This window comes from Vanellus vanellus, assembly GCF_965231255.1.
Source record: "Vanellus vanellus genome assembly, chromosome: 6".
NCBI lineage: Eukaryota > Metazoa > Chordata > Aves > Charadriiformes > Charadriidae > Vanellus > Vanellus vanellus.
The window spans coordinates 7193450-7217008 of record NC_138911.1 but is presented as its reverse complement, the minus strand read 5'-3'; the positions used below and the strand labels follow the sequence as shown (position 1 = coordinate 7217008).

At 38.9% G+C, this 23559-nt stretch overlaps 1 protein-coding gene across 1 annotated transcript in view; it reads right to left on the bottom strand.

The window, feature by feature from the left end:
- Window positions 1–1452: 1452 nt before the first annotated feature.
- The window catches only part of METTL15 (methyltransferase 15, mitochondrial 12S rRNA N4-cytidine), a 97545-nt gene continuing 75438 nt past the window's right edge, over window positions 1453–23559 (bottom strand). The window contains exons 3-5 of the mRNA XM_082485343.1: window positions 13370–13561; window positions 11112–11290; window positions 1453–2481 (exon numbers count right to left, since the gene is read on the bottom strand). Of these exons, the coding sequence (XP_082341469.1) occupies window positions 2036–2481; window positions 11112–11290; window positions 13370–13561 (817 nt within the window). The 3' untranslated portion in view covers window positions 1453–2035. The remainder of the gene's footprint in view (window positions 2482–11111; window positions 11291–13369; window positions 13562–23559) is intronic.

Below are 23559 nucleotides of genomic sequence, written 5' to 3'. Positions count from 1 at the left end.
CGTGGCTCTGCAACTCCAACCTCAAGGTAAAGAAAAGTCTCTTACTTTCCTGAGCCGAGGGAGTGTATTTACAAAACCTGATATATGGTAGTTCAACTACTGTAAGAAACTGTGCCTTTGGAATTAGAGGTGAGAAATGTGGATTTTAACCATCGTTTTAAGCATAAGGAATTTTCATGCTTTCATATAATTTCTGGGATACTGATATTTAAAACTTCTGCTATAACTGGACGGTCTTTTCCTCAAGCGTGTTCCTGAACAACGCAGAACATGGCACTACAACTCTTCTAAGCCCATGTTGGAGGCACAATTTTTCCCACCTACAATTGGAGTACATTTCAGTATGGAATCTTAGCTAAAAATAACATTAGCTATTTATATTTAATGTTTCTATGAAAAAATGTCTATTTAAGGTACAGGCTGTTGTCTCTAAGATGTCAACAGTAAGTAATATTATTTGAAGTGGAATGTTGTATTTAATATTTAATAGCATGTATAATGAAACTCGTGGAAAATATTGAAATTGCAGAAAAGTATGAAATGTCCATCACCATTCAACTGTTATTTCAGATTAGTGATGGACGTTGAAGTGCATACCTAAGAATACGTTTCATGACTTAGCTTTACCAAGAAATTAACCAATATTCAGATATTTCAATAGACTGTATATTATAGACAGTGAACTTAAATTTCCACTTGTTTGTGTCAATACGACCCAAAAAACTCCCGTGAAGTAATCATTTACATCAACATAGAGCGGATGCTTGATGAAAATCAAGCCTGGAATGATGCAGTCAGTTCTCTTTCCGAAGCTACTGTAGTAATCATTTCGCTTAGAGCCAGAAATGGCATTTTTTATTTTACCAGCCAAGTTTCAGCTTCATCAAAAATGAAATCATGCTACCGATTTGACTATCCAAATAAGGACCTTTTTTTCCCCAAAGAGATGAGTCAGAGGTCAAAAGAAGTTGAAAAACTTACACTACTTTCTGATCATTTTTAATGTACAGTGACCACAAAACAATAGCCTTTTAAGATAAAATATAAACCCAAAGCCAAATCCAATTCGTATTAACTCACTAAAAAATAAATTGTTACGTGTTTTAATACCTAGTATAGCACCCCAATAGGTGGTGGGCCTTTTATAAAAATAATTCAATACCTATCTAAGTAGCACCTGTAAATAACAATAAAGGAGAATACTTCATAAGACCCACAACGCCCCTTTTTTGATTGGTTAATTATAATACCACCAACACATAAAAGTTGTACTGGATCCATGCACAGAAGTTAGGGCCACAAGAAGAAATCCAAACGACCAAGTAAAAATCTTCTGCCTGCTTGCTTGTGGTGTCCAAGGGCACACAGTGGGCTTTTAAGTATCTTTTTTTCCCATGACGCATTTATCATTTTGAATCCATAAACAGTAAATAACCAGGCGCTCACTCAGATGTAAATATTTATTTATTTTCAAAAAAAGGTAAGAGCCTCTTCACAAATTCCTGGATAGAACATTAGATACTGATACCAGTTTTTTAAGAACTAGTTCTTGTCCCACAGACATTCATGCAACAAATCAACTGAGATACAGAGACTTATATATCACGGATTCTTAGGTTAGTTTAAACTTACTCTAGACTAAACCAACTATTTGACTCAAGTGCGTACTGTCCACCCCATAAAAATGTGTCTGTCTCAGTCATCTACTGAACTGATAGTGTTAATGGCAGGGTTTTAAATTCAATCTAAAGGAAATACTGTAAATACCTCATACCTGTAATTTTTACAAACTTTGGGTTTGATGTTCTTTTATAAAAGATATCTTTTTTGTACAATTAGTGGCACCCACATATCTACATTTACTTTACCTTTTGATCTACGCTACATCCTAATAAAAAAGAAGCACAGAAGTAAGAAAGAAATAATTTCTAACAGCCTTCATTTTATTTTTTCAGTTTGATCCTATCTGTCCAATTAGCCTTCTGGAAAACAAAATTTAAGGAAATTATACAATTATATAACCATACGTTTCGTTTCAGCGTTTAATAGCAGCTCTTAGCTTGGCCGACCTTCCCCTTGGGTTTGTTTGAACATCCTTGGCCTGGGGTGTGAGAACTTTTTTCTGTATAAAGATCCACTTTGAGTTGGATTTTCCACGGGGAGATTCTCGTGTATCTTCCTCTTTGGAGCAATTTTTCTGAGCCTGTCTTATCTTCTGCCTTGAGCCAAGATTGTACTTTTCTGTCATGTCTATTCCATGAAGAAAACGTTTGATAATACGATCTTCTAGTGAATGAAAGGAGAGGGCTACCAGGCGACCCCCAGGTTTTAGAAACTTCTCAGCCGTCTTCAGCCCTAGAAGGAGTTCATGGAGCTCGTCATTTACAAATATCCGCAGCCCCTGGAAAGTTTTGGTAGCGACGTGCGTAGGTCTCTGAAGCAAGTCTCTTCGTGCATACAGTGCTGATGCGGGAAAAGCACCTGTCAAATTTTAAGAGGTGCGTGTTAATATCTTATTATTTCTACATCGCTATCCTGACATTAATCCACTCACGCACGGTGACTTTCCAGGAAAGCATACTTACAACTGAACCCCGAACGGTGAGCTTCCTTCTTTATAATATATCTTTATTTTCTGCTTTGACTTCCCATTTCTGAAAGTAAACCCTATGAAACTGACCTGGCTTGCAGTTGGCTGTTGGGTTTTTTTCCTAGAATCTTTCACAGAAATTCCTTCCTCAAATGCTTCGCAAAATTAAAACACAGACTGACGGCTGAAACCAAAATAGGGAAAAAACGCGGATGGGCGAGGTAAGCCCTACACCGTACAGCTCAGCGGAGTCGGTGTCAGTTCAGTATTTGTGGTGAATTGTTTTACGCTTTTAAGGAAAAAAAAAACGTTAATATATGACGGACACACAATTTTAACTGCTTCTAGATAATTAAGCATTTCTTCACAGCTAGAGATAAGAAGATGACAATGTCTACCTGGTGATAAGTATCTTTCAATGAATTATGTAAAGCTTAAAAGAGGCATCCATGTTTGGGGGTAAAAATTGTTTACTGCAACACCTGTATTTCCTCAAATACCTTGAGAAATCTAGAAAATGCAGCTGACACTGTTGCTTTTTCACGTGCCTAAACAGTAGAACGTGTCAGGGTATGAGTTTGCTGCACGAAGACTCACCAGATGAAGTCATTTTTACTAGATGCACAAAACTCCCTCCTCTTTTCTCCAAAATTCTTACGAGTTATACAAGTCTCTGTAGAGACTGAAATTTAAATCGAAACTTCAATATATCTTTATTTAATGTATTTTAGGCTTGAATCTTCATTATCCACGTATAGAGCAAAAAGCCAGAGAAGCCAGATTTGATGGATCAAAGGGACTAAAGTGCAATAGTCTTACAAGTTCTGTGAAACCTGAGTAAACTTATGATCTATTATGTAAGTGGGCGCAGGAGTCTGGCGAAGATAAATGGAATGAATAATGCTAGCGCATAACTGGAAAGAATTATTCTTCCAAACAAGAGGGCCCGTTAGAGATAAGGCAATACAGCTGGGATGTATGTATTAAAATGCCTTGATCCAACGCCAGGGCTAAACTACAACATAATAAAGCAACGGGTTCGAAGTAAATGCAGTTCATAATCAAGTAATTGATATTCTACGTAGTGGAGTAAAAGAAGGGAACATGGTACCTCTGAAAACAAGTTGACGAAATTCACGTTTACACAGGTGATTAAAGAAAATTTAATGGAGATATCATAATCCGGTACGTTGGCACAAAATAATTTACTAGTGGAATTCTTAGGAGTTTTAAAGGTATGGTTTTATTTATGTCAGAAACCGCAAGTGTTCACCATCACAAACACCCAAGTGATCATCAGCGTTCAGCAAAGGGAGAGGCCAATAATGGGATTTAAAAATTCAGTCACTATTAACAGAGTTGTTGTTATGCATGTGATGTGTCTAAGGTGCGTTTCTGCGTACTGAATTTTCCCAGCTACTTTCCCTGCCTCCTCCGACCGTGACGCTAACAGTGCCTGAATCAACTGAAGAAACCCACCGTAGCCATGGCTGCTTCCCGTTCCCGTGGTCCGAATCCTTCAAGACAGAAAGCGGCAACAAGATCAGCTTCTCCCCACACAAACTACTGCACAGGCATTCGTGGCTTTAGACTCTGTTTCACAAAACAGAGTAAATAGATATAACCTGTGGGAGCCAGGCTCTTCCATCACTTAAAAACTACAGAAAAAGTTATACTAGCAAGCTAATACAATTTCTGGCTTTGAAAACACCACGGTTTATACTTTCTATAAATCATAAAAAAAAAAAATATATATATACCCTCATTGTAGGAGTCACAAAGCCTGTTTTGATGAAAGAGCTGAACTAAAAGGAGAACTCAAAAGCTCAGAAGGTAAGATGTCCCGAGAAACCAACTGACACCGAGCTTGTACCGCCTGGCACAGTATCCGTTTCCATATTTCTTTACTGATCTGAAAATAGAATCTTTGAAAATGGACTCCTTAAACCAGCCATTGACTGCCATTTGTGTCAACTAACAGCTACAAACACTAGTAGTATGCTCAGAACCCTTGCATAGTTATTAAATGAAACAGCAGGGTTTAAAATCGGCTTGTAACGTATCCAAAAATATCACAGGGCATGCTCGTTCCCATAGCATGCGCACTAAGTGACTAAACATACATCGCTTTGTATTCTCCTTAAGACCTGACTTTGGTTTCCGTCATAACAGAATTTTTCTTCAATGGAATTTGAAGTTGACGCACCGATACCTGGGTATTTTTGAACTGTATTACAAAACCCACGGTCTCTTGAATAAGAAAATACTGTTTCTGTAAAAGATCTCCCACAACGAACCTATCTCTTTTTCTAAGTCTACATTTAAAACCATTGCAAACATACCTCACTCTTCCCTTTCCCCTTCCAAACCCAAGCCCACTGCTGCCACGTTCACTTTCCTGAAAATAGTTGTAACTGGAATGAAACCCCACTGCTCCCTTACAAACTAGTAGCTGCTAACAAGCTAGTGGGTTAGAAAACAGGGTGCATTTTTTCAGTTCTACCTGTATTGTTGTATTGCACCCTTCCTGCAGTACCTCCTTTCTCCTGCCACTTGCTGAAAAATTCACAGCTCTGACTTCAAGAGAATCAATTTCATACGTTCGGTTTTGGGCTGTTACTACCCAGAGCTGGTGTTCACCTCTCAAAGCAGATCCAGAATTTTTAACTATCATATTTTAGCAGCCCAAGTATTTTCTAAAAATACTGCTGGTTTTCTGGGGATGATCCATTTCTGATATTCTAAGAGTATTCCAGCTTCCAAAAGTATCACAGATAAAAATGAAGCCAATCCACAAGAGTACAGCGTGTAATTTAGGTACAAAACTGAGTCTGCTTCTTGACTGGGACCTAACCATAAAACCAGAAGCCTAGAATGAGATCCTTTGTTTAAATTTCCACAGTCAATCTCATTGGAATTTCGGTAAAATACTGGAAGATTTATCTTCTATGTCACCAAAATATCTTTTATGTTTCTGAACAAATAAGGATGATATAAAAATCTACTTCAAAACTGGTTTTAAAAAATCTAAATACAGTAGAAGAGTATAGTTTAGGTTGGAAGGGACCTTTAAAGGTCATCTAGTCCAAGCCCCCTGCAATCAGCATCAGGTTGCTCAGAGCCCTGGCCAACCTGACCTTGAATGTTTCCAGGGATGGGGCATCCACCACCTCTCTGGGCAACCCGGGCCAGTGCTTCACCACCCTCAGCATAAAAAATTTCTTCCTTATATCTAGTCTAAATCTATCCTCTCTTAGTGCAAAACCATTACCTCTTGTCCTACCACTCCAGGCCTTACTAAAAAGTCTGTCCCCATCTTTCTCATAGGACCCCTTTAAGTACTGAAAGGACACAATAAGGTCTCCCCAGAGCCTTCTCTTCTCCAGGCTGAACAACCCCAACTCTCTCAGCCTGTCCTCATAGGAGAGGGGCTCCAGCCCTCTGACCATTTTTGTGGTCCTCCTCTGGATCCACTCCACCAGGTCCACGTCTTTCCTATGCTGAGGGCTCCAGAGCTGGACGCACTACTCTGGGTGGGGTCTCACCAGAGCCGCATTGAGGGGCAGAATCACCTCCCACGACCTGCTGGCCACGCTTCTCTTGATGCAGCCCAGGATACAGTTGGCTTTGTGAGCTGCGAGCTCACATTGCTGGCTCATGTCCAGTGTTTCATCCACCAGTACCCCCAAGTCCTCCTCGGTAGGGCTGCTCTCAATCCCTTCATCCCCCAACCCTGTATTGATACCAGGGGTTGCCTCAACTCAGGTGCAGGACCTTGCAATCGGCCTCGTTGAACCTTAAGAGGTTCACAGGGGTCCACTTCTTGAGCTTGTCCAGGTCCCTCTGGATGGCATCCCACCCTTCAGGCGTGGCGATCACACCACTCAGCTTGGTGTCACCTGGGGTTCGATAGACATGACATGACATGCTGGTATCTGGTCACATTTTTAGTAGTCTGATCATGAACACTGATATTTTGCAATTGCAATACAGAATAGATAAACAAAAGAAATGAGACACTCAGGCTGCCAGCATGACCAGGACACTAACAGGTCTTTGGAAGGTTCTTCCATTTGTCCTGCCATGGTTGTTACGTGCAGTGTCTTCCTGCAATAATCTCCCATGACAATTAAATGTGACATTAATTTTATTACTGTGAATTAATTTATCACACACTGAATAAAAATAAATTAAAACCCAGATACATTCTGTAAGTATAATACCACCTTGCCTGCCTCAGTTGAACACGCGCAAACAGCGCTGCAGGTCAAATACAACGGTACAGAATACTACTATTCAGGAAACTGGTAAAGAAACGACATCACTTTGCAGCTTTATGCAACCAAACTCCTCCAAACCAAACCCAAAAGCAAACAAACCATTTGCAAGTTCAAGGATTTAACTGGTCTGTCTTCGGAGACTGGGATTGAGTAATTAATAAAACCTGGGGTAGTGATTTGTGCCACACTAACCTTTTTAGTAAAGGCAGTAGATTTTGATCGATGTTCCAGGAGTGAAAAGGTTTCTTACCCAACCCTTAGTCCTCGGGTACAGATAAATAAAAACCTATTTGCGCTTTCTGCTAAGGCACAAAATCTCTCACCCAGCCCCCTCCAACTACCCTGACACTAAAAGAAAATCCTTCCTGGTACCAGGCTGCACAACGTACAAAAACATAAAAAAAATCTGTATGGGAAGCTTGTAAAATGAATTTCATTCATAAAGACACCACACTTCTGGCTAGATGACTGGTTTGAAATCCCAGTGAGAGAAATTATCATTTTTAGTTTTGGGATGCCCTGATGCTACTTAGACTTTAGAAAAATCTAATAGATTCACATGTTGAAATGTATTGAAATTTTAAAGCTTGTGAATGGAATTAGCAACGTGTTGTGCCTGTCAATACGAACTATTAAAGTCCCCAGAGTGTATGAGAGTGGGAGAGTTTAAAAATTAATTCAGATAGTGCACCTGTTTGCAGGAATCCGTCTGTTGAATTAGCATTGCATTTAATAAGTTTCTGTGACGCAACTAATGTCCTTTTGTCTAGGCTCCCTCAGTACAGTTTTAATTCTCACCCATCTGAAATTCAGGCAATATTACAAATTCCAAACTGATAATTAAAGTCTGTAAATGTGAACCAATCTGAATGAGACTGGCTTTACCCAGTAAAGTTTTTTTAAACTTCAAATTTCTTTAATACCTCCTCATCAATTCCTTTCAAGTTAAATGTGAGTGATTACACGATCTCAAAATGATCTGGTAATAGACTATGTCTCTAAATAACACTGAGAAAAATTAAATTTTGAACAAAAACTAGTAGGTAACAAGGTATATTACCCACTGAAAAGAAGAAAATAGATCAGTTGTACAGAAAAGGCATATTAAAATTACATTCTAAAAATGTCACCATTTTTAACCAGCTTTCCTGAACATCGAGTTAAACCTATTGTTTCCAAACAACTCGATGAGATTCAGCAAAAGCCATCAGGAAGTGCTTCTTAAGAGACCTCCACACATCTATTCACAGTCCTTCAGTTCAGAACTACTGATCTTTAGTATTTACAGAGCGTTCATCGTTGCAGACAGCTGTGTGAAAGTGGAGTTTGATTTTGCTGCACAAATAGATGATGTTCACGTGACTCAATAGAAACCTCCTCCTTTTTCCCATGTAAACTGCAGTCTCCACAGCTCTCGGAGATCTCCTTATTTAAATGGATCAGAATCCTTTTACACAACATTTCGAAAAACAAAAAAACCACCCCATTTTTTTTTAGGGTTTTTTGTATGAAATTATTCATTGGCACAGTATGTAGAGAGATAACTTTCAGGCTCTATGCCAAGAAATAGAATTATTTTCTTGAATTGGAACAAAGGCGAGCAAGAAATCACTTGGATACCTGAGTTAGTCCCAAGCTCTTGTGGGCAATCTTGACATATAAATGTATGTATATATTTTTTTTCCAGCTATACCTTAAAATTTTAACTTTTGCTAATATGAATTTTAGAAATGTCTGATTGTTCTTTAACTATTGTGGAGCTGGGTGGGGTTTTTTTGTTTGTTCATTTTTTTTTTTTAAAAAAAAGTCTTCAGTCTTATGTCCCAATCAATTAGCAACAGCAACACATGCTCTAACCTTTTGGGGAGCGGTAGGCAAGACCAGAATTTTAGCATTCTATAAAAAAAAAGAAATTTTCCAATTTCAGGCTAGTTCTAAACTAGATTCACTGGGATTCTGGTTAGCAGCTGGACCTTAAGACAAAACTTTGGAGTTCGAGGAACCCTGAAGCCATAGTAATGTATAACATGTGAAAGAAATATGGCCTATATGTGAATTCTCAGCCACTGACACCAGCAGAGGAAGAGACATAAACACCCAGCCCCGTTGCCTAGATTTTTTGCTTATTTTCTGGCTTCTATACTAGGCAAAAAAATTGATCCTGTTCTGGAGAAATAATCATGCTCATAGAGAGTCTGCAAAATCTAAAATGCAAGAATGTATTATTCTAATTAATATTTATTTTTTAAAGGACTTGACATTTAACTAATAGGTCATAGATTTCACTCCGGTAAAATCCTGAACTAGAGGGGTTTTTGTGCTGTGCCACCAAGAGGATCCTGTAGCTGTGGTCTCTGGCACTTCAGCTCTGGCTTACCTCAATAGCTTCACGGATATCATTTTGCTTAAAAGTATATATTGACGATAGGTGATAAATTAAACAAAATATATTATAGTTACCAGAAATTTTATTAAGGTATAATAAGTTCCAAACCTAGTAGGATCCACCATAGTGCTCCTGTACTGGAGGAGTCAAATTAAAATTGGAAGAAGTTCTGCCCAAACAGGGATCAGTGTAATTGTCCTAAAATTGTTTTAACTTCTTGCATAGTTAAAGAAAAAACCCAACCCAACAACAACAACAAAAAAAAAAGCACACAAAACATACATATTTACTGTCTTGGCAGATATGTGCAGGATTCATCGTCTTTGGCATGTGTACTATCTGACGCATACCTGATTCACGTATCAAGCTGCTCTTCAAATATAGCAAAGAGTTGAAAGTGAGAACAAAAAATCCTTCTCATTGTCACAGAAAGTGACCATTAAGTGATGACTCACATGCAACACGCTAAACACGAAGGGATCTTTGATCACTGTCATCTATGCACTAGTATTTCTGTTTTCTTAGTTCAAGCTAGTGCACAAAATTAGTTCAGAAGCGAGTTGCTTGTTTACAGCCTCTAACAGAGTACATCTTTAGCAGAGCAATACGGTTCCTTCAATCTCAATAACGGCACACTCTTCTAATCAACGGGTTTTCAAAAAGCATGAGATACGTATGACAAAAAGTAAATTATTACTTTATGATATTGACGACAATGACTGTATTAAAAATGTAACTTCAAGTTTTGTAAAAGACTCAGTGTTTATTCTTCTTGGGTTTTTTAAGACTGCTTGCTCCTCACGTTCGCTATATTTACAGCAGGAGCTTACAACAGCCGTGTCTTCAGGTCCTTTAGTCACATCAGTTTTTAAACCTTGGGCTTCGGTTGACTGGACATTTTGCTCTGGTGTGCTGACTTATACAAATCCAAACCATTTAATTTGTTTGTTGGTCATTAAAAGTCAGTCCCTTAAACTTCCAGTCTAAGAAATACAAGTGTTTACGAATGCAGCATTTTTTAAAGAGTCTTCAGGATACAGTTAAAACTTTTAATTCTTTCTTCTTTAGCAAATGTTAAATTTGGATAGCCTTTTTAAAGATCTATATTCAAATGAGTCAGCAGTTTAGACTTATTGTGACCAGACCCAGTAATTTTCATTTCTCGGTTAAAAAAAAATAAATATATCCCAACATTACACGTTATAATGTTAATGAACAGGATTTGCGTCTTACATTTTTCCTTGAAAACTTTCACTTGAGAACACAAACATGAAGGTTCTTGATATGAGCACAGTTCCTGCCTAACTGCATTTTGTTCAAGTTGTTTACAGTGAAGAGCAAATAAGATGAAGTGTTTCAATAGTCGCTTCAGGCTGATCTAGTTGGCATTCACAAGGTGAAGCAAGCTACGTATTGCTTTACTTTTTGCTTCCTGGTTCTTTAAGCAGACAGAAACAACCCGATTTCATTCATAATTGGAAACTGCCATGGTACTTCCCCTCAAAAAATTAAAATGTAGAAATTTAAAACTGAGAGGTATATGACGTATCTGATATTTGAAGGCTTATCAATAGCTGGGATAAAGAATTCCCTAGGCTGCTGTCATTCTGTGTTTCAACTTGGCTGGCAAAATGATAAATCACTTCATGTAAAATCTATTATTAAACTAATCGTCACACTACGATATAAAAAGCGGGAGCTTAAAAAAAAAAAACCAAAAAAAAGCGCGAGCTGACATCAGAGCAGAATAGGCAGGATTAGATCCTGCATGATTTCAAGTACAAATAGATCCCTCTGGGACTTTGGGGATTAATATTTTTTCTCCTCAGCCACTGTGGAGAATTAATGAGGGTACCTGCAACAATGCTTGCAAGCTGCTGAGTTCTGGTGATGGGGTATACGCTGCGTGCCTGAACGATGGCTGAAGCGATTTTCTTGGCGTGCCTCTCCTCCCCGTATGTTCTCAGGATGGACGCAAGCGCCTGTTGATCTAAAGCATTCACAACATCAGCAGCAGTGGGCATGTCAGGGTACCTACGCACAAGAAGAGCCAATTAGTTCACTGACGTCAGTTTTCATTGACAAGAGGTGAAGCTTCATAGCATTGAGACATAAAGTCAAACACACACACTGCATACAAGTGCCTTTGAGGTTTGCAGATGAGAGACAGCAACCCTATGAAAACAGATAGAGCTTGCGCCTTTTAAATCCTTTTCCTTGCTACTTTAAATGGAGTTTGCTCCTTAACATCAATTAGAACGGCCGAAACTTCCAACTATTACCATAAACTACGCTTAATGAGTTGACAAGCATAAATATATTTCAGTATCATGTTAAAATGGAAATGCTGTCTGACTTTTTATTTAGACAGCTTTAGAATATAAACTTGCCCCTTATGGGTTCATTTTAGTCACCTTGCATTATATGTTGTTTTCTGCTCAGAACTGATCCCAAGGATCTTTGCTTTCACATCTCCTGCTATGAAAACAATTGCTCATGAAAATAATTTGACTTTGCTTTTCACTAAAAGGCATAAGAATTTATATCCAAGTCCTGTTTTGAGAGACCAGAAATGACATAATATTGCAAATGGCAGGAATTAGAATATAAACAGTATAAGCCAAACGTTAATTTTTTTTAAAACCTCCGTCACTTCACTATTGAAATAGTTCAAGGTATTTTATGAACATCATACATGGGTTTACTAATCGGAGAAAACATACAACCTACTTAATAAATTCTCTTCTATAAATACATGAATGCGCAGAATATTTTCCAGGCACTTATTACTCTCCTGCAGTATCTTACAAAAGATAACAAAACTTAGAAATCAGAGGCAAGTAGTATCATAGCAACAACTGTAGCGTAAGGCTTTTGTTATGCCACAGGTATCCTTTGTTCTTGTGCTCCTGTTCCATGTATGTATTCTCATGACACAAAAACAAGCCTGGAGTTCAGATTCTTGAAATCTGAGGGCTAAATCCCAGGAGGATCACGTGAGCTTTTTTACACAAAACTGGAAAAAGCAATTATCATGAAATTTCCCGTGTTAAGACTTAACATTAATGCGTTAAGGTAATTCCTTAGAAACTGAGGCTTCCCATTGCCTCTATGCGAGCAATGAAAGAGCAAACGACATTTCTGAAGACTACGGGTTCATCAAAACACACAGCAAAAATTTTCACTCTCCCAGTAATGCATTACACAATCACTGCCATTATCTATAAAGCAGACATCACGTTCATGTAAAAGGCACAACGCTACAGAAATGTATCCGGTTGTCTGAAGATGAAAACTGCTACATAAGTAGAAATTAATCGTCCCACCATTGCTTTTCATGCTCTTGAACGTACTAAACACCAATTCTAATAATTTAAATAGGGGCGATTTATTTAGTAATTGTTAGTTTGACAACGAAGTAAGCTTGATGTGCCTCCTACACAATGTGAAAGGAAGCTTGTAATATTGCTAAGGAAAGCTTAGAATAAATCTACGGGCGCGTAAGACAACATTATACTGGTGTGTTAAAAGCAATGCTGCTATCTGATTTCAATTGGAGCTATCACGGATGGGATTTTATTTCTTTATTTTATAGTACGTTTCTTTTTAGAGAGAAGTAACTGGGTCAGGTGGCCATTGCAGTAAAAGAGGGAGGTTGCTCCTTTCCTGAGGGAGCAACCGAAGGTTCCACACATAGTAAGCGTGGCAGCAAAGGAAAGGGGCTGCAGTAAAGGACTGTGAGGCTGTAGATCAAGTACCCTCTGAGAAACCACGGAAATGAAAGGGAGAAGACAGGCCTCTGAAAGCAAGATGCCCCTGTAACGCTATACTCCAAAACTGTAGAATTTTGGTGGTATAGTTAACAAAAACATTACTGGTTTAATTACTCATCACTGGAACCTTCCTCTTATTTCCAAGAAGGAAAAGACGATAACCAGAGTTCTAAGTTTGAAGATCGAAAAAGGCGTGGTGGCAAAAGAAAGACAGTATACTCGTGCAAACTTAGACGTGGTTTGATGATGAGAATTCTTCAACTTAAGGGAAAATGAAATGCACGGGGGTTGCTGAGCACACAGTCTTTGAGTTTCCAGGAGACATTTTATCAACAGGTACCTGTCACTATCCATCCTCATGTCCAAGGGTCCATCCTTCTGCAGGGAAAAACCTCTTTCGGGTGTATCAAACTGCATAGAAGAACAGCCAGCATCCAAGAGAACTCCATCTAGAGTCCCCGGCTCCACTCCAGACGAGACTAACAAAGCCTCTGACTGGCTGAATGGTCCTAGTAGAGCTTGAACCTGTTTCCTGCAAGAAAACAACAAATAAATGGCCTCGTTTTTAAGTATAACGGTGCAGTGCCTTCCCCTTGTATAGCAAGAATTCCACAGTAGTTCTCATTGTCTCATCAACAGCACTAGGGCTATTCCCAAAGTAATAGTTTAAGTACTTTCCGTATGGCAACATTGAGAACTAGTCCAACCCACCCATCAGCACTGACTTACGCTTCTTCAACTCTTCACTCCCTTCCTACTCGATCTCAAGGAAATGGAAACCTGACTAAAACTTCATTTTTTCAACACGCAGGAACTCAAAGGGACACCTTCCACGTTCAACGGGAACGGCCTGACCAGCAGGGTAGGCACGGCGCTGAGCAGGGCCCTTAGTCAAGGGAGACCAAAGTGCAGGAGAGAATGAACGGTTCTCGGACCCAGAGGAGAAGCAGACGAGATGGAACGCGACTGCACAGCCTCGTGGTTAACACTGACCTGCCAGGAAAAAAAATCCTGGGTTCCTGCCAGGGGACAAACACTTTTTTTCTCAGTGTTTTTTTTGGGGTTTTGGTTTTTGGTTTTTTTTTTTTTTTGGTAGTGGTATTTGTTGTTTCAAAAATAATTGGGTGAAATTAGGTGCGCTGGATCATAAACAGATCAAATACTTCAGTGTAGTTTCGATTTAAGGTGGTTCTTGCTCAATATTCCTGTAGTGGGAAGGGAAAGTGGCGTGGCACGGCAAGGGAGAAGGTGACATCTCTCTGAAGCGCCCAACTCTTTCTTGGGTGTCTAAACCAGGACTTTTGATTCTTGTTTACATATAAGGTGACCTACAATTAAGTATTTTATCTCTCTGTCAAAACGTCAACGAATTTCACAAAGATTTAAAAAGATTAACCAACGTGTTGCTGCATTTTTAAGCAGTACCTGCAAAACGCAATCCATTTCTGCCCCTAACAAGCAGCTACCGCCTCCCCATCTGAGTTTTGATGACGGTTGGGATAACTGCTCCTCAGCACCATGGATTAGCATTCAAATTACCACCAGGTCCACCAGCTTAACTCATGTAATTTTGTCTAAGTTACACGGGCAGCTGGGAATGGAGAGAGACAGTAACTCCTTTAACTGTTCCAGCTACAAAAGGACAGTTGCCCATATATCTTTTGACACTTCAGCGTTATAGTAATTTTGAAAAAACAAAAACAAAAACAAAAACCCCAAAGGCACACAACCTTTTTCAAAATATAATTTTAAGGCTAATCCTTCTTTCAGGTCAGTTTAACATCAAGACAACTGGCACTATGACGTAATTTAGTCAACTACGGTGGCGACAGTTTTAAAAAAAAGTTTTAAAAAAAGGGAATCAGAACCTTCTCTGCACCCGTCCAACTGGAGTGAGGAAATGCTACCGGGGAGGTCGGGGGGGCAAGAAAAAGCTCTGTTAAAAGGAAGAAGTTAAGAATGCAACCAGATGGAAGAACATTTAGTTACACAATGGTATACTCATTAGAGCAGAATGAATCAACCTATTTAACACAGCACAAAACCCGGGAAATACCTTGAACGGACAGATTTCACGTGGGATATCGTGATCACACATATGCATTTCTGAATTGAGTACTGTCCAGCATATAATTAAATTCAACTATGCAGCTTAATAAGAACTGACAGCTCCTGAAAAGCACAACGATCCACTTAACTTATTTAAACCAATTTAAGCTATACGGTTATAGCTTTGAGATTATATTTCCCCTCAATATAATGAGAGGAATTTCCTTAAAAATCTGTACCACTTTGTCCAACTGGGCAGTGTTTCTAACTGTACAACTCGTGCAAACAAATTGACTTTACAATTCTGTAATGCGGGAGACGAAAATAAATGAGATCTGGAAAAAAATTACCAATCGCCATCGCCTCTTTCCCCCAGCAGACCGTAATCCCCGCTATGAACCAGAGCTGTACTGTGCTACCAACCAATCTGAAAAAGTTATTTGGAACCGCATTTATAACTCGCTAGAAATACGATTACCTTTCTTTAAACAAGTCATAAGTATGGGGGATGGCGGAGATGTTTGGGACAGCGGCCCCGGATTTGTGGCCCGCCAACCCTCTGCGATTAGGAAAAGGTAGTTAAAAAAGAAGTATACTTGAAGTCAGTTGAAATTTACTCTTTAGCAGAGAGAGGCTTCAGCTGGAAAACGTATTGGAGCTTGCAAATAAAAAGAGATTGAAAAAGAATTAGATTGACATTTTGATGTCAGCCTTTCAGCTGCGCGAAATTATAGCCTCTGTATAGAACCTGTTTGTTCTACGCTGCGTTTTGGGTATCAACAGTGGATATAGGTGTCTCGGTGAATATAAATCTTGACTAAAAATGGATGCATTTCATGAGTTTATAATGACTATATTAAAATGTTTGGGCCAGTTCTCTGAATTCCTGTTTCTTTGTGGACTAGAAGAAATAATTTTAAGCATCTTGGGCATCTCGTACATTTCAGCTAATCACACCAAGTACACAGCTAGGAAGGATTTATTATCTTAGGAAACGAAATAAAAATATCAATGCTTTCTTTGATAGGATAGTTACAATGATGATAGTGATGACAAGGACTAATCTATTAGATTATAATCATGACACAGCCGTTTAAAGAAAAATATTTTATCAAGCATTCAGAAGCATTTATTAGAACATAATAAAAACCTTCCCTTGTCCATTATTCTTTGCACCTATGTTCAAATAATAACTGCCTATAACACATATGATTTTCACTAAAAATGCTTAATTTAGCCTCGGTTCCTTCTGCCTTCAGACGGTTGTTTATATCATCCGTAAATCTTGGTTCCAGAATAACCTCAAATAAATAACAAAAGCTGCGTACCCTACGCTAAAAATGTTTCTTTCCGACAGACACATGCCTTCTGCTTTCCCCAGGTATGCAGAAACTCTTTTTTGCTTTTTTTGCTTTCTTTTTCAGTGTTCCAATGTTTTCTTTGGGCATTAGAAGTTTTATGTTCATGACCATACTTGTGTAGCGTGAAAATCTGTCTATTACCCTTTCTGTCTTAACACATTGCAAAAACAGCGCTTAGCGGAAAAAGCAGGAAAGCTAAACCAGGGAACATCCCTAAATACCAAATAAAGCAGCCAAGCTTATAGTTCAAAAAAGCCTGAGAAGAGAGAGCATATCAACACATTACAGACCAAGACTGAATGAGGGTTTTAGGTGGGTCTTGGGGAAAACATCAAAAGCTGTTGAGACTACGAAGGGTCGCACAGAGAGCATTTTAATCATCTTAGGTGATCTTTGAAGGTTACAATCTAAGTAGATCCAATTGTCTTGCTTAAGAGAAAATATTTTAGAATATTAATTGAACAGCACTTTACATATTCGGAGTATTTTAGAAACATAAAACGACCATGAAGAGCTGAAATAACTTTATTATTTTTTAAATTGGCTAGATTGTCCGTGTTCCCAGTGCTCTTTTAAAATCTTGAATACTTTTTTCTTGGAGAATGTTGGGGACTTCATAGGTTTTATTGCGCAATAACCTCAAGAGCTTGCAGAATTCTTGTACTGTTTGCTACGGTGGGGAAATAACAGGGAACCTCGGGTTCAGAATCATGCGCTCCGGTCATAACACAGTATTTCATTATATCACGCTATGACACAGCGTAGTAATTCTGATAGACGGCACTGGATCCACATTTCTCAATTATACGAAAGAGCAGAATGAGAGAGAGTTCGAAGTTTCCTAATGTATTTCAGGCTCTTCTGCTTTCAGTTAACCTCTGGTATTCTACAACGCTTTATAAAAATATTTCCTTTTTATTTCACTCAGCTGAGAGGGATGCACACAGGAAAAAAGTAAAGCATGAATACAGCTTCTACAAAACAAACAGAGAAAAATCTTTTCCCTTATTTAGTTTCTCTCCATTGTCACAGAGGTTGCTGTGACATCAGTCATTCAAGTAATTTCACAGAAAAGTACGATTATGCTTTCATGGTGCTTCAGCATTTTTTACATGTCTATAACAATACTTGCTCTTGATCTTTCACCATTGCTCCCCTTACAAATTCTACGTATGAATACATAGAAAGTCAGGAAGCGATGAGCCCTTGTCAACAGCGAAAACTACCTTCTACTTAACCAGAATAAATGGTTTCTTTGAGAGAACTGGAAAACAAAAGTTTTCCAGCTAATTCTTGCCAATGCACATCAACCGAGGAGACCAACTGGAGCTTTGTTTGATTCAGTAACTCCACTGAGACTGCCAACAGGGGTGCCAATTAGCACCAGCTGTAATGAGGATATCGGTACAGACCTGGTTTGATGTCATTGACTCACTTCACCCAGGTCAGTCAGCAGCTGTCAGAGAGCTGCGACTTTCACTCACCGCTTCACCGGGCCACGCACACCTAGAAGCAAACCACAACGTACTCCAGTCATAAATGCCTGGAACTTCCGGCATCCTACCCATAAGCATTACTCTGCCTCAGTGCAACACCCCTCTCCAAAAACCATATCTGAATATGCCGCAAAAGATTTTAAATGACCTTTGACAAACGGGAAATTGGCATGGTTTTCATGTTTGCAAAGAAAAAATAACAAAAATTTTAAAACATAACATCTATCAACTTATAAACAAACCTTGTCATTACACTCCTAGCTTTATAACAAATTAATTGTAGCTCTGGAAAAAGCCCATATATCTATTTGAGAACTGACAGTTCAGTCGAGGCTGGGTTTTGTGCTACAAAATTATGAAACCAAATCTCAGCCACTGATTAACAAAGACCCGAAAACAGGAAGAAGCGTATGTGAAAAGCAATTTCCATAGAACCAAGTAAGTTCATATTTTCAAACTTGAGGGCTATAATAACGATTTTATTCTGAGTGTTAAGATCACAGAAATGTCATTTTAAGTATTTATGAATTGGTAAACATTTACATACTGCGTACTCCTGCTTCGGAGTAGGGAACGCTTGAAAGGTTTGCACACATTCTAAAAAGTTAAATACTTCTTTCCACGTAACTTGAAGACGTCACACCAAAAAAACCCCAACAGAAACCCCTTTTTGTATTAACCTGTAGAACACTGAATTTCTTACACTGTCAAAACTACTACCCCAAAGATGAAAACGCCTGCCTTTCTCTGTCTCCTCTTGTCAATCGCCTGGCTTCTCTCTCTCTCTCATACAAACCCTTATGAAAGTAGTTATTTCCTGCTTTAATTGTTCTCCTGCAATTTCCAGCAAGACTTCCTCTCCTTTTTTATTCCATAAAACGATGTTGTCCTTCGCTCCTCATGCCTTATTGACTCCAAGCACCAAAACCTGTTTCTCGCCACCTCTCAAGCACGCCTGTAAAAAATTTCAGGATGCCTCAAAACAGATTGCTCATTACTCTCATGTTCATTTTTACTTTTATCTCAAGTATGCATTCCGCTATTCTGTCCACTAACACGAACACAATTTTAGTAAAAACTACTGTTCTAAATTGAAGAACCTATTGTCATGGATGGAAATATTTGACATGGTTATGACTTAGCAGTGATTCAAAATTTATTAATGATTATTTGACATGGTTATGATTTAGCAGTGATTCAAAATTTAGTAATGATTTAAGGTAGATCAAGAGGTTGACTTTCAGCAGCACTTAACTGGTTTAGAGGTTTACAAAGTGAGTGAACAAAATAACTCAAGTGCGACTTAATTACAGATTCACAGATGGCAAGATTCACACTAACTTATTATAAGGTGTCCCAACCAAATACCTATACATATGGGAAAAAGCACAGATTTCAAATGAATACATATACACATAAGCAAAGCACATAAGCGCACGTGCGCAGACACAGAGGTCTGTGATTGCTAGAATCGGGAATTTCTTAACAGTCAGTGACTCTAAAGAGCCAAAAGGTACCGCTTTAAAGACCTGCACATGCACGGACAGACGGAAAAACATCCACTCCCATAAGGCCAATGTGTGTATCCCAACCATATAGGTGGAGAGGTGGGTGGAAGAGAGATTGGCCTATAGTCAAAATTTCCCTTTCTCAAATTTAGGGTAAGTACTCACAATGTATCAGCGTTCGTCAACAGGCGGTAGCTGTGGCTCCAGAAAGATTCTCTCGCCCTCTCCTCGAGGTGTCAGCCTGAGCAGCGTCTCAGCTCAGGGGAGATACTGGTCACAGCCCACTGCGATCCAGAAGAGCTCAAAGGATCTTTACTAGACTCGCTACCTATAGAATCTGAGATAATTGACTTTCATCAGGTACTTTTCCACTCCGACCCAGCTCGGACCACGGAATATTCCAGTACTTCCCACCAGTTACGCAAGGCCAGACCTTGCTAGATCTTGGGGTCCTGGTATCCACTCCCTCTGTGGCCATGATCCATACGTTGTCAGGAGTGATCAATTATGGTTATTGTCTTCAAACAGTAGGAGCCATAGGGACCAGGCACACACAAACGGTAGGAGCCACGGGCACCAGGCACACTATTGGGTTCTGCTCCGTTGCTCTCCACCTTTTCTTTATTTCACGTTAGACCATTATGTTACGTTCTGGTCCACTGTACTGTTAACGTCACCCGGGCTGGAAGGAAATCACGCCAAGTACTGAGTGGCCTTGAAGGGGGAAGGGGGAGGTGTTGCACCACCACAACTATCAACGCTGTTTCAATTAAAGAAAAAGATATAATTATTTAATCTAAACCACAAATATTAAAGATCATTTCCACAGACTACCTCAGAAATAGAAATGTTACCATATTAGACACCCTTCATAGCAGGTATGTTCAGTCCCGTCAAAAACAAATATGAAAATTTAAGGTCCTAACAAACAATGTTCCTCTCTGGCTAAATTACAGATTAAGGAAGTCATTTCTTTCTGGCCAAATGGAAGACTAATAGGATAAGACTAGTGATTATTGAGGCAATTTTCAAAATTATACGCCTCACCAAAATTTTAGAAAAATGTATTTTAAAGTTTTCTAAGTAACACAAAGCCTTGCTGAGTAATAAGAGCAAATTATATTATTTTATGCAATTTGCCGCTAGCCAGAGTTAAAATCTTTGTTATAAAATACATAATGTTGTTACGCATCCCACCTTTATGCCATAATATGTGCAAAATATGTAATACGCTGTCATCATTCAGATGTGCCGAAAGAACCAAGCCAGTAGAAATATTTGCTTTTCATTCATGAGACCTGACGGCTCAAAGGATAACACACTATCCATCAGAAGAATCATAAACATTTCTCGGACTTTACATTGCCCCATCTGGGGATTTTAGTTTGCGGTGTATGTTAGGTTAGCATTCCCAGCGATAGGACACCCTAGTTTTATAAAGTTTAATGGACGTAACGCAAGAGCAGTGGAATACCTGCATCATCATCTCAGGTCTACCAAACATTCTTGGTGAGCCTCAGCTCTATTGCCACTGGTTTTAACGTTAAAGCTGATCAGCTTCCTCCACACTTCCGGCTCTTTTTGTACTGGTTTGCCCTCCCTCCCCTGCTGTCCTCACACAGCCTCCAAGGAACGCAGTGCAGCGCAAATGAAGCCGACAGAGCAGAGAACGATTTGCTGGGCAAACCGGCATATCAGGGAGCAAAACCACTGGACGCGCTTTCAAAAATGCTCGTTTTCCAGGATCATAGAAATCAGAGTTGAGAGGAATAATTGAAAAAAAATGGAGATCGCAGAAGGTTTTGTGGTCTCTACGGGTGCAGGCGTGCCCCACTGCAGCATTTCTGGACGGTTTTGGTTTTACGAGCACAGCCATTGTGGTTCTCCATTCAGTCACGAGTGGAAGCAGACAGGCTACCGCATAGCTCTAAAGCAAGAAGAGACTTAAGCGGTAATTCCCACAGCCAATGAAACCACAGCACCCCGTCAGCTCCAGTATGTATATATGAGATACATTAAGGAATCAGCCTGTTATTTAAGTTCTCCTAATAACTACTATTACTTTAACAATTACTGCAAGAAGTTTTGATGGTGCTGTAGCACTTCTGGTGAGAGTTTGCACAATCACTTTTTAAGGGTGAATGTTCATCTCATTATTCAAGTTCTGTTTCTACAATTATTTTTCACTGTAAGAAGAGGTAGTAAAGCAACTTTCCTTAGAGTTGATAAATCTTATGCATTATTTCCTTATTCTTTCTATACTAGCATCTTAAAAGATATCTTTATAAAAATCTGCTCTCCACTCCCCAACAACCCACATATAAATTCATACTTTCATTAAAGACACAATGGTGCTTCATTGAACTTAAAAGAGATGTTGCTACCGGCCTTAGAAGGAAGAAAAGCGCCGCTTAATTCAGTCGCCAAAACCCTGTAGAATACAGAAAAAAATCTGGATATACATCAGCCAGTTGAAAAGTACAAATTGACATCAGAAACATAACAGCTGCGTATAAACATCTTTCAGCCCCTGAACATAAGAATACTCAAATCTGCAGACACGTTTTTTCAACATGCATGGAATGAGCAGATCATACCCTCTTTTTCCCCGGTGTCAACACCCAATCCCAGAGGAATCTGAAATTATATTCAGGGTTACAGACCAGGGGCAAGGCTCACAAACAGATCTATCATTCAATCAGATTTACTGATCAACTACTGATCAAGTGTGATCAGCTTTGCGTAACGACCAAAATACCATACATGAAACCACACAAGAACTTGTCTCTCCTGTCTGTTGAACGAACAAGAAAAGTGTACTTTGTCTGCTAACTGCTCTCCCCCCCTGCAACATTTTGGTTTCTTCTGTCTAGATATATTTTACCTTACCTAAATCAGTAATTAACGATTCTCTGCATATACGGATGTTAACGAAGAAGGAATATCTAACCGTAACAGAATCTCACATCAAGTAAATGATTTTCCTAGCAAAGAAAGTTAAATCATTGCAGTGCCCAGTGCTTTCTCCTCTAAACTCATAATTTCAGAAATACATAGTAACCTGTTCATAAACAAAGGATTATGAAGAAAGTGCAAAATAACCTTGTAGTCAAGTCTATTCCAAGATTAGAATATAGCTATCCAACTTCCAAGGGTATTCATTCATCAGCTGAATAAAAGGTCTATTTTATTGACATATTTATCTGCATATAAAACATGAACTTGAAGTTAACAGAATGTACGCTGATGATTTAAAAAGCAATATGCAATAAACTGTCAAAAGGCTACTCCTACCTACAACCCACACATCCAATTGGTTTAAAACGACTCCTATTACAATTTGATTTGCATTTTGTAAGACTTATAAAAACACAGACGCACAGCATATAAAAAGCATCTCTTTTTCCTCCCTGCAGAACCGAATAATAAATGAAACTATTGTTAAATTTTCTTTAGCTAACAAAGCAAATTTGCACAATGCTTTTCCACATCATAAATTCTGGCACTCTAAAGTGCTCTATTCATGGAGAGAGCTTGCTCAAGACTCCGCATAACTGTTGCTTTGACAGACCTGGTGCTACTGATACTTGGAATATATTTGCATAGCCTTTGCCTTGTTAACAAAATATGAGTCTAGACCTCGAGACTCAGTGGCAATACTATGACATAATAAACAGAAAAACAATCTGACCCACAGATGCTTTTTTTCTTTTCTTAATTATTCAGCAGTTGACAGTATTGGAGCGGCCTGATAAAGCCCTACAGGATTTTTATTTCCTTTGACAAACTATTTCTTTGTTTGACATGGTAGTTAAACCTTAGAACGCTACGGATGAATACATCTGGCATCAAGAATCTAGTATAGTACAAATGAAATAAGTAACTTTTTCTTCCCCCTTGTCGCTCTTATCTAAGCTATCTCATAGAAGAGCATGTCTGCGTTCCTAATTGACTCCACCTTAAGCATTAAACCGTCTGCCCTTCACTTGGACACTGTCACATCTCCCAGCTACATGCTCCTAATTGTGGGAAGAAGAAATATGAGAAGCAGAACGCAAGGGGAATACGAAGAAGGGCAGAAGTCAAGTAGGGGCATCACTCAGCTGGCAATTACAG